We start from the raw sequence: 12,770 nt of genomic DNA on the forward strand, positions 1-12,770 counted from the left end.
GAATAAAACTTCCCATGTAAAAATACATGTAGAAGATGAAATATGAAAAAGCAATGTGGATAAACTGTCCATGTTCTCACTGACTGATTTGACAGATTGACCTTGATGGAGTAATGAAAGGAGTTGTTTAACATGCACTGTACTGGCACAAATCTTATTGGAGCAAATGGAAAATTAAAGATATTGTGTATTTCTTCGCCGCTAGTGGCAACAAATGGAATTGCAAAAATAATACCTGTTTTCAAGCAGGTATCCTGAACACTCTCCCCGCCTGCCATTGCAAACAGATGGTCCCGTTTCAAACTCATGCCATTGGTTGAGCCAATGTTGCTGTTTCCAGCTGGTCGGGATGCTCAAACAAACATATAGTAATATTTTGATAGCATTACAGAGACACAATGTTTACTCTTTTTGGGGAAATCAACCTACAAATGATTTACTTGTAGGTGTCTCTGCAAAACCTAAGAACCTACATTAAACCTAAACCCAACTGATATTGTCATAAAAACAAATATGAGATGAAAAACAGATTAGGTTTAAGGTTAACAAATCTACCTACCCCCCTACCCTAAACCTAACCAATAGTTCCTCATGATCTGGTTGAAAGTGAATAAAAGTAATTGTTTGTCGTAGTGTTCATTTCACCAGGAAACTGACAAGATACGTCCAACAAGCAATGTAAAGATCATTATGCAAAAATATAGGTATAGTATAGTAATGTGATTTTATGAAACAAGATAGTAGTTTGAAAACTGGCAGTTTGAAGAGAGATTTGAACTTTAACAGTTAAACCTTGTGTACTTAGCATTACTAAGCTGTTGATAGTTGCAGAAAAGGTGTTCAGAGTGGTTGCTATGGTACTAATAGTTGATATGGTACTAACAGACAGACAGGCAGATGTAAATAACAGTTACAATAATAGTTGAATTGAAAGTAGATTTTGACTGCCACTATTTTTTTTATAGCTTATAGAATAGCTAATAAATATTAGCTTTTCTTCAGGTAAGATAACACCATATGCATTTCAGTCAGAGACTAAAAACAGTTCAATAAATGAAAACTGAAAACAAATGAAATTTCATGCAGAATGTAACTGAAAGAGGGGGGCGGGGGTTATTTTCAATTTTTCAGGAGTGAAAACTTTATTTTTAAATGCTGGTAACCGGTTATAACCGGTTAATTTGGTTCTGACAATTTCTTCATGAAACCATGGGTCAAAGGGTTTATCACAGTAAATTTTGGTTAATGATCCATGTGCTGCATCACACCTTTCTTTGCCTAAATGCCCATTGTGGATGTTGCATTCTGTGAATGAAGACCTTTTTTAATGACTATATATATTTACTACATATATTGTACATGCATGGCTAATCCAAAAACTTTAATAGCTTATTTTGATGTGGCAAGTGGCTTGCCTATTGTGTTCGTTAGTGTTCCTATTATTATTATTATTCTGCTTCTTCTGCTCTTGAGTCTATGGCAGCCCATAGAACCACTTGCAGGAAAGTTATGCAATTTGACACACAGATAGAGGACAGTCTGATCTGTTACCGCAGCAAATTTGGCATCTCTACTTCAAACCCTCTAGTGCCACCAACTGCCAAAATTTGCACTCATGTTTATGTTAATAACTTTTTAACTGTGAGTCCTAGAAACATAATTCTTTTTACCTCTGATTCCTTGGCTCAAGACGATTCAAGTGGATCCATCACGATTTAATTTTCTGAAAAACCTACTTTTTCGAACTCGTCCTAGGCCGTTTGTCCGATTTGCACGAATATTGGCCTGCATCATCTAGAGGCACTTATGACAATATTCACAGAATTTTGATAAACCATACCATTTTCGAATGGCACTTCAATGAATTCGATGAAGAACGGTTAAAATTTTACTTGAGGCTGCATCTCCGCAATGCTTTGAGGGACTGGGATGAAACTTGGTACGTGTCATCAACATGAGGTTACCTGCAGCATTTTTCCCCCTACTCTTCACGGGATATGAAAAAAGCGAATTTTTGCTTATAAATTCTTAACAGTTTGTCATAAAATCATCAAATTGGTCTCATTAGATTCAATGGGGTATAGTGAGTCCAACGTGTCGGCCATTTTGAATTTTGACATAAAATGCTGTATTTTTCGAACGACTTGGCGTATCGTTACGAAACTCGGTATGTGTCTTTGGCACCATGCTCTGAAGGGAATCAAAAACTTTCAAGAGTTTTGCCCCCTTGTGGTCAAAAAGTATAATGCTATTTCTAAAAATGGTATAGCTATTGACTCCTTTTGCCTACTGTCATGAGTCTGGTCTTGATAAATTCTGTGGTTCATACCGAGAACAATGATACCAATTATATCATGATCAAGCACACTTCCTGTCCGCCATTTTTAAATGTTTTGAAAACCTACTTTTTCGAACTCCTGCTAGACTGTCCATTCTGACGTACTGCCCCTTACTGGTCAGGACATAGAAAAATGGCTATTTTGGCTTATAGCTCTTGAACGCTTTCCTGCTTGATAACCATCATGCCCAGATACTACCTGAGCAGTTTCAGAACAGCGCCACATACTGGACAAAAATTCTAAGAAGTAGCTATTTTTTATAATTTTAAAATAAATCAGTTTTTTTATTATTGAAAATTAACTTTTTCTAACTCCTCATACATTGTTCATCGGATTATAACCAAAAACATGTCACAAAAATTATTTTGCTGCTCATGGTGCCGATAATTGGCTTGAACCCAGTATCGCTGCTAGCAGCTATACTGTATTTGTACTTGTTTCTCTTGCAAGATCTGGCAACACTGCAACTAGTATTTCACCCACCCCTTAGCACGGAGTACTGTCATTTTTAAAAGGACATTATTAACCGTTCTTTTATTTTAATAACTAAAGCAGTTATTCGCCATAGTCATGATGCTGCATAAGTTGTTGAAAGTGACACCAATCGCAGAGATGAGAGCTGCATCCTCTTTAAGAAGAGTCAGAGCTTGTTATGGGATCTAAAGGACTAATTTACTAACTGAATAGAGCAATCATCATTACCAGTGCTTGCATGGTTACAAATTATCTTGCAGAGAACTAACAAATTACAAAGTGTGTTAATATAAAAGTAAGCCTTCAGGTTATGTTTTGTTTTGCTTGATTTTTCTTCCACAGTCATGCACCATCAAGTTGTACTTTAACTATCATAAAAGTGGTCTTGAGTAGCAGTATACTTTATGTGGTAAAGCACATATATGAAGATCAGCATGATGTATCAAACATTGTATTAAATATACACTTCTCTTTACAGTTTCATTTTCCCCGGAAGAAACCGCTCCAACGCCCTCAGCCAGCAACTGCATGTGTGAACTTGGCCACGGAAAATGTGCTGAAAATGGTGACTGCAGGTGAGCCGGTTCATTAAGGTCAAAATATCTGGCAAACGTTGCAGGTTTATAATAAATGTGTTCGGAATTGTAGGTACTGAATACTGTGTTGTATACTGCTTACTTTTTTAAATAGAGATCCCATGTAAATATCTGCTATCCCACAATAAGCTATTCAAACAGAAGTATGCAACAATTTAGACACAACCTCAAAAGATTGGATATGAGTAGCATCCAGGTATCATCTTTGGAACAGATACAGTTATTTAGTATTTGGGGCAGCTGTAGCTCAGGTGGTAGAGTGGGCCGGCCACTAAACACAGGGTTGGTGGTTCGATTCCCAGCACACATGAATCCACATGTCCTTGGGCAAGACACTGAACCCCAAGTTGCTCCCAATGGCAGGCTAGGTGTACGAATGGGTGTAAAGCGCTTTGAATACAGCTAAGGTTAAAAAGGTCCTATAAAAGTGCAGACCATTTACCATTTATTTAGCATTTGCTATAGTGAACACAGCCCTGTATTGTATAGTTTTACTTTACTGCATATCGAAACTGTAAAAGGATTTAACACCATTGTGAACATTGTGGCAGGTGTGATCCGGGGTGGGGTGGACCACGCTGTGACGACTGTGTGCGGATGCCCGGTTGTCTCCATGGCACCTGTCATCAGCCCTGGCAGTGCACCTGCATGGATGGGTGGGCGGGGCGATTCTGCGACAAAGGTGATTCACTGTTCATGATTTTAAGTGGCAAATGATTTATCTACAACAAAATGTTTACCATGACAGCACTGATTTGTTTTCGCAGACATTTATGTGTGCTCCAGAGAGCAGCCATGTCAGAATGGTGCTACTTGCGTCTTGAATGAGTCAGGGGAATATAACTGCTTGTGTACTGAAGGCTTTCATGGACGGAACTGTGAACTGAAAACAGGGCCTTGCCAAAAGACTAAGTGAGTGTTTCAAATATTGTAATAACTGTCAGGATCTAATATGATAAAATCAATAAGAAACATTTACCCTTTTAATACATGTTCCTTCTCTTATTGTGCATGATTCATTGGTGCACATTATTCCAATGAATACTGTTTGTCTTTGTATTCTTTCATCAAAGTGTAGTAAATTCAGATTTCTCTGGCATAGTCTATTTCAGTGTTTCCAAACCTTTTCTTCCTTTATGTACCCCGACTGCACCATCGGTAAGGCTCAAGCACATCTTAATTGACATAAAACCAAAGATGTGTACCAAAGGCTAAACATCATTTCTGTATATAACTATAGAAAACGTCATAAATTCTATATATATATATATATATATATATATATATATATATATATATATATATATATATATATAGAATTTATGACGTTTTTCCATCAACTAAAAAACAGGCTGTGAAATGCACAATTATAACAGAATAATGCTGTTAATTATACAGGCAGGGGATCTTTTAATTGGTACATTGCAACATTAATTGTAGAATTATTTTTTTTGTCATTTTTATTATTTCGGTAGAAAGTTGGCTATATTAACATGTATAAACAATTAACATGTAGCCAAAAAATATGATATAATATATACTGTTAGGCATGCATGTTTATTGTTTACATGTACAATTTGGACTATTTAAGAATATTTACACCAATATGTAGAACAAGTGCTTAAATAGTACTGTCTCTTTAAGAAAACCAGCAGTTCCGCATTTTGATTTGGTTGAGAGAATAATAATGAAAGAGGAGCATTCCGGCTTCTTTGTTATAATTAAATGTTTTCTGTTTTGTTATTTTTGATCAATAACACAGTAAAGTACAGAATGGATATTTAAAGAGACATTATCAATGACAAATGGATTGCGTGGATCTCTTCTTTGGACAAACATTACACAGAACAAGTCAAGCCAAATGTGACTCTCAACACGCAGTGAAATGATCTCTGTGCTTAAAGAAATGTTCCGGGTTCAATACAAGTTAAGCTCAATCAACAGCATTTGCCGAATAATATTGATTACAACAACATTTTTGTGTGTACAATTATAGCCAATTTAACAACTTAAGTGCCATGATGATGTAATGTCAACAAACCCTAAAACCTTAAAATGAGTGTAAAAATGCAAATTTAAACAACTTAACAGCTCAAATAATTCATACGTTTTAATGGGAGAATTCATGTAAGTGCTTTTATAAAATTAAGCAAAAGATTTTTGCTTTTAAACCCTCCAAAAAATAAACTCTGCATTGTAAGTGCCTCACTGCAACCTTGATTTTAATTTTTTTTTAAAGAAAAGGAAGGCAGAGACTAATATATGTTTGTGGTTATTAACATTATGCCATAAATGCTGTCGATTGAGATTAACTTGTATCAAACCCGGAATATTCCTTTAAATTTGCATATTAAAAGATACATTTTGGGAATTCAAGAATGGATATGAGATTGTTCAAATGAAGATCGTGATTATTCAGAAATCCTATATTTTTTACCAGCCCTAATTCCTATTATTTTTATTTTAAGTCATGCATTATGTTAAGTTCAACATAGCAAAATTCAATCCTATTTTATAGAAGAGTCATAGCAAGTATAATGATTTGACATGGGTTCAGAATTATGAGAAATAATTATATTCGTTTTTTAAATAAACATTTTCTTTAACTGTGATCCTTAATCAATCTAGAGGCACTCATACTCAGACACACTGGCACAGACAACACTACAGCCTGGTCAATTGGCAGCCTCTAGAGGGCAATCATGTAATTCAATGGGCTCATTACAGGCCCTGTAAGAGCTTGCTAATACTGACACACAGCAATTCAGCCCCTGCTGCTCTTCCCAAAACAAACTGTCTGAGTGGTTTCCAGGGTAATGATATTACCACAGACTGGAGCAGTTACAAAATTGCTAGTTTACATGAAATGTTTCATAGCTTGTGCAGTCTACTGTACAATTACCTATAGTACTTTTTTGTTAAAGGGGTCATGACATGAGAAACCAAATTTGCCTTGATCTTTTGGTATATAAGAGGTCTTTGTATCATTAAAACGTCCTGCAAGTTTAATATTTTAAGACGTCCTCCCCATTCTAAACGAATCATTTATTTAATCAAGCTCAAAATACAGCTCGTTCTGGATTCATGGTTAGAAGTGACGTGTCGGGTTAGAAGTGACGTAACAGCGTTTGCATATGACCGCCTCCAGCACAAGATAACTACGCTTTAAGCGCAAGACAGCTACGCTCATTTCAGTATCGCCGTGCGCCTCACAAGTGTTCAGTCGATGGACAGCGAGCTCTGACAGAGACTACTTGTGCACAGGAAAATTACGATGCCACACAGATGTGCTGTTCCTGGCTGTGGTCAAACAAAACCTCTGAATAAGCTGCCGAAAGATCCAGACGTCAGGGAAAAATGGATGCAGTTTATTTTTTGCGGACGCTCCAGTCACGGCAGTGTTAACTTAAGCGCTTGTTCTGTACATTTTAAGGATGACTGTTTTGAGAACAAATCTCAATATGATGCTGGCTTTGCCAGAAAACTGTTGCTCAAAGATAAGTCCGTGCCGACTATTCTGGGAACAACGACTGACGCAAACTGTAAGTAATCTATTTTAAACTTTAAACTACTTTTTAAAGCGCAATTTCATTCATTATGAATAATCACAGTGTTTTTACTTAGTTTACTTGCATATTGTTCTGGCTGGGGCGTCAATAATTGATACATAGGCACTGACGTTAGCCAATCATAACAGTGGGCGTTAACACTGAAGTCTTAAATGGAAAACGCCCCCAAAACAGACTGTTTGAATCAGAGGATGAGAAACAGGGTGGGAAAAGGTCATAAATCACTAGATTTTAAAAGTTTTTCTTAAAAAAAGATATATTAATACTATAATTGCACCTAAGGGAACATAATAATACAATAAAAAAACCCATGTCATGACCCCTTTAAAACATTTTCTCCAACCTAGTTTAATGTTAATAGGTTGATTCCCTGAAAAGTGTTTGAGCATCCCAACCAGCCTGACACAGCAACACTGACTCAGCCAATGGTGTGATTTTGTGGCAGGACTATCTGTTTGCTGACCAATAATAATGGAGGGATTGTTCGGAATCTTCGGTGCACTAGAGGCTGACTTTGCCTTTAAAACATTGTTAGCACTTGAAGTACAGGCTTAAATGATAGATATATAACATTTTCATTTCTTTTTTATGTTTACTGCATCATGTTACATGTTTAATAACACAGATAGTCAACCTTAAAGCTTGAATTGATTGACAAATTTAAATTCACTCAAAAATTTAAATTCTGTCACCTTTTACTCACCTTAATTTCGTTCCAAACCAGTACGACTGAGTGTGTTTACATGCGCACAATACACTGCAAAGTACCAAAATACAGCTTATTTATAAAATCTTACAATGCAAAAGTACCATGTTTACATGAGACTTGAAATCATTCAATTATTTTCTGCTTTCGACATCATAACGTAAACAGGCATGCGTACAACACTTGCGCACATTGGATACACGGGTAAGAATGCCGGCAAAGGTGTTTATATGCAACACAAAATTGTGGTAATCGCTTTTTTTGGGGGGAAACCATTTATGACCCGTTACCCTGATAAAAGTACACTGTGTAAGGCGTTTACATCACTTTACACTTTATTGGCTTATAAGCATAATCGGTGGAAGAATGTGCATGTGCACATGCTCAATAACTTTCAGGAAAATTTCTGAAGAATCTTCATGTAGCTCTATTCCATACAATGAAAGTTCATAGTGACCACAACTGTTAAGCTCTTAAAAAAAAAAGGAAAAAAAGAGGGGGGTTGAGTGTTCAGGAAACCTGTCTGAAAACAGTCAAATATTGTTGGCATTACAGTGCCCATCCACTTTTTCAGCTGTTTTGGTTCTGGAAGTATTTGCAGGGAACATTACAATTATTGATTTAAAACAAAAGCGTATTTGGAAATCGGACAAAAAGACAAAAGACTTTACTGACTGGTTGATTGTTTCTCTTCAGAAACATGGAGAGTGTAGCTCTTCACCAGCAATTCTGCTATTAAACATGATTTCTTCAACAGAAGCAAACCATAGATTAAAAACCTCTAAGCTCACGGTAGGGCTGCGTTTAAAGGTTTTTAGGTTATCTGTAAAAACTAATTTGCCTATGGCAAAAATGAATGGGATTTTTACTTCCAGAACCAGGCTGCGCCTTGTGCACCTTTTGGCTGTTGTAAGGCACTCTACAAATAAAATTTGATTGATTGATTGATTGATTGATTGATTGTTGTACTCTATTCTAGGCATAAATGATATATACTGTACTGTTTATACATGTATAACAGATTAATATTCTTCTGTTTACTGCTTCAGATCCCCATGCAAGAACGGTGGTCTTTGTGAGGATCTGGGTGGTTACGCTCCAGAATTGTCTTGTCGATGCCTGGCTGGCTTCACGGGGCCTCGCTGTGAGACCAACATGGATGATTGCCTAATGCGTCCCTGTGCCAATGGTGCCACCTGTCTGGATGGCGTGAACCGCTTTTCTTGCCTGTGTCCTGCTGGTTTCACCGGCCGCTTTTGCACCATCAACCAGGATGACTGTGCCAGCCAGCCCTGCCGCAATGGAGGACGCTGTGTAGATCGAGTCACAAACTTCCAATGCTTTTGCCCTCCAGGTTACACTGGAAGGACTTGCGAAATTCCCCTCTGGGAGACGGGATCTCCAGCGGTGTCTCCAAATAGGGATGGGTCTAGAAGGGGTGGGCAAGACAGTGTTACCCAGAGTAAGTCTCCTCCAGGGAATGACTCTCGAGGGACAACCGCTAATGGTGATGAGCGACACCTCTTAAAAATTTCAGTGAAGGAGGTGGTGACTCAACAGGGTGCTGCTGGACTGTCAGATTTGCAGCTCATTATCCTGCTGGTGTTGGGGGGCATGACTTTGGCAGTGGTGGCACTAACAGCTGGTCTGGTGCTATGTGGACATTGCCAGGACCGATCTGCTCGCTGCCAGTGTAGACCACCCCCCACACACCATTACCCATTCCACCGATGTCGCACACAGAGGCAGCACTCTGTTCCTGCTCAACAGGAATGCAAGATCAGTTTTCTCGAAACTCCAGCTCCATCGGAGCTTGAGAAGAAGAGGCTAAACACGGACATCATTTAAGGTGCTGTCACTCTTGGTTCGACTACATAGTCTGAACACTTGCGTTTGATTCCACCCTCTTCCTCTGCCCGCTCTGGTCTCTTTTCACATTGTACTTTGGGGTCCGAACCGCAGTATGATTGCGCCATCAATGTGAATACTAGCAACAGCAGTTTATCACTGTTGCTAGGTAATGACACAGAAGGAGAAGACACTAGCTTCACTATTCTATTTATGTTGGTGTCTTTTTGGATTTACCTCCAAAACTTTACATGCACAGAAAAGCACTTCGTTTGTTTGTAACAGATGCACGGAGAGATGCAAAGAAAGCCAGTTGCCGCATGAGGGCATTTTAAACAAACACAAGCAGCTATGAGAATTGCAGTGTGAGCGGGAGCATGTAAACATGCAAAATACACTTCATTAATAGCAATTCACTTCTGCAGTTTAGGAACAGAGTTCAGATGAACCAGGCCACCTTTTCAAGTGCTGTTCACTGGTGCGCACCCAAGTTTGGAACACTTTCGCACAAAATGATCGAACCAAACTCTGACACCAAATGGATTTGAGATCTGTACCGCTTCCACTTGATTTGCGTCAAAGCTGTGACGCGCTGCTCAACGCCAGCATCAAGTGCTGCTACGACCTACAAATAAGATTGCGCAATTGTGTTTGATGAAGTAAAAAGTCTACTTTTCACCTCGATGACCAGTTGCATGAGCGGTCACTCGCAAGCTATACACAGTACAGATGAACAAGAGAGTTCGTCTTTGGACACTGGTGGTGATAATCCAGAGGGATTACACTAAACAAAAGAACCAAACTATTTTAATTAAATCCACTAATGAGGCACAGACTGCTTAGGGAATATTAAGTCAATTAAAGTTGAATGGGAATGATAACAGATAGCTTTCTCCAGGTTTATTAAAACTCCCATGATAAAAATCGATTTTCCCAATACAATCAATTCCTGATAGATAAAATAAAGTCCTGTCTGACCTTTTCTAGTTGAATCACCTGTGTCACTCTGAAATATGACATAAGTAATATCAGTTGCAAATTTCGAGTTGACTTTAATGTAAACGCTACTTGGGAACTATTTGTTGATATGAGGTCACTCTGTACTGAAAGAGAATTTAGCACTACATGGGCTGCATGTAAAATAATGAAAAAGCACTCACACACAAACACAATGCGTTAAACAAATTATGTACTGTATGTATATAGTATAATCAAGCCACATTACTAGAGAAGCTCTTCAATTTAATTCCAGATGTACTAATCTAACGATTTGCCAAAAGCATTTCATTTGTTGGAGTTGTCACAGTGTTCAAATGATAAAATATTTAAACGTTACTTACTATATGCCAAGTTAGTTTATTTTATTTTTTTAGTATTTACTGTTTTATGACATACTTTTAAAAAATGGGAACGATGCTGCGATGCTTTTTCCAAGCATAGATAGCAATATCAATACTTTTATGGGAATGATTTGTGATACATAATTATACATAAACAACAGTATTTGTAAGTGTAAATATAATTTATTTATGTAATTTATTGGTAAAATGTATATTTGTTTTTTTTATGTGTATTTTTTCTACAGCTCTGTGTATTCAAGTGTGTATTAAAGATTCAAACTGTGAAATAGTGAAGCTCAAGTTCATCAACATTCTTCCACATTGTTGTTAAAGGGACAGTTCACCCAAAAATGTGAATTCTGTCATCGGACATGAAGGTAAGTAATCACAGAAATAAATGTTTTTGATCAAATATTACTTGAAGTATAGCTAGGTACCTGTGAATCTTATATAGCTTATAAGGCCACTTACCTCATGAAGTGAGATGCAAAAAGGAGCGTGGGTGGATTTCTGTTACCTTGGGCTGCATAGAGGTGTGAAGATAGCAGATAACAGAGGACCTCTGGTGGCCGTTTAAAAACATCTAAACTAAATGCATTAAATTGCTTAATTGTAGTACATTTATATGTACTTTTATTTAAATGAAACAATGTTTAGCTAGAACAGATTTATTCACATTTCAGTATAAAGTTACACTGATTAATGTACTTTCTCATTGATATTAATAATATTCTCAATAAATGTAAACTCAAATACTAATTACAAACTAATTATGGCCCACTAATGATGTAAAGGGGCATAACATAAAAAAGTGATGTTGACACATATGCTTATGACACACTAAAATCAGTTCTTGGCGAGAGAATCAAAGTACTTCTCCAAGCAACTCTCAACTTCATCCTCTGTGTAGTCCTGAACATGGAAGATTGAATCTTTCGTTCTAGTTGCAGCACCTCTAATCATGGCAGACCGAACTGTAGGGTGGCAAATTAGAATGCATTTTACAGTACTTACAATCTCTTAATAATCACCATTGAGAATAACAAGAATTACTAAAAAAACTCAAAAGTAAAACATCTGGATGAATTACGATAATAAGACTTTGGCATGAAATGCGCTTAACTGTCATGAAAATATTCATCTTAAAAGGTAAAATTTTTTTTTAAATCTGTCATCATTTACTTAAATATAAGTAATCATTCACTGCTAATCTATTTGCTTTTTTATGAGCTGTAACAAGGGATAGTTCACCCAAAACAAACTGAAGCATCCAAGATAATAAAACCTGCTCATGGAAATGAGCTAACTTCACAGGAACCTTGTTTACATCTAAATTACATTTTAGGAAAAACTCCAAACCACCCATCACCCATCTTCAGTTTCTTCCAACTGAAGTTAAATGGGTATCTACTTCTTTTATAGTGGATTGTGGAACATTTAATGCAAGTGCTGTATACACCAAGCGTGATAACCTTTCCGTTTTTGACAGCAATACACTACTCTTCAATGATAGATCTCTTGTTAACCATGCATTCAATGTTCATGTCATTCTTCCTATAACTGGAGCAAAGTTCAAATTATTCCTCTCCTTTATTATTCCTTTATTCTTCTATTATTCCTTTATTATTCTCTGGGCGCACACAAATCCACAGTCACTTCCAGGACAGTGGCGACATGCGGCACATGTGGCAGGGCATCCAGGCCATCGCCAACTACAGGACAACATCAGTTGCCTGTGACAAAGTTGCCTCCTTTCCAGATGTGATCGGTTTGAGGTGCAGAACGATGTGGCGGTGAGGAAGACCACCCCTCCTCCCAACGACCAGGTGCTATGCTGATGTGAGGTAAACTCTACGTAGAGTCAACCCACGGAAGGCTGCTGGACCAGACAACATTCC

General features: G+C 37.5%; 1 protein-coding gene across 3 annotated transcripts in view; it reads left to right on the top strand.

Annotated features, from left to right (window-relative positions):
* LOC127618218 (protein delta homolog 2-like) overlaps positions 1 to 11,132 on the top strand; it is a 58,450-nt gene extending 47,318 nt beyond the window's left edge. For all 3 annotated transcript variants that reach the window (XM_052090552.1, XM_052090553.1, XM_052090551.1), the window contains exons 3-6: positions 3,292 to 3,388; positions 3,961 to 4,091; positions 4,177 to 4,321; positions 8,734 to 11,132. In XM_052090552.1, the coding sequence (XP_051946512.1) occupies positions 3,292 to 3,388; positions 3,961 to 4,091; positions 4,177 to 4,321; positions 8,734 to 9,532 (1,172 nt within the window). In that variant the 3' untranslated portion in view covers positions 9,533 to 11,132. The remainder of the gene's footprint in view (positions 1 to 3,291; positions 3,389 to 3,960; positions 4,092 to 4,176; positions 4,322 to 8,733) is intronic.
* The last annotated feature ends 1,638 nt before the right edge of the window (positions 11,133 to 12,770 follow it).

This window comes from Xyrauchen texanus, chromosome 24, assembly GCF_025860055.1.
Source record: "Xyrauchen texanus isolate HMW12.3.18 chromosome 24, RBS_HiC_50CHRs, whole genome shotgun sequence".
Lineage (NCBI taxonomy): Eukaryota > Metazoa > Chordata > Actinopteri > Cypriniformes > Catostomidae > Xyrauchen > Xyrauchen texanus.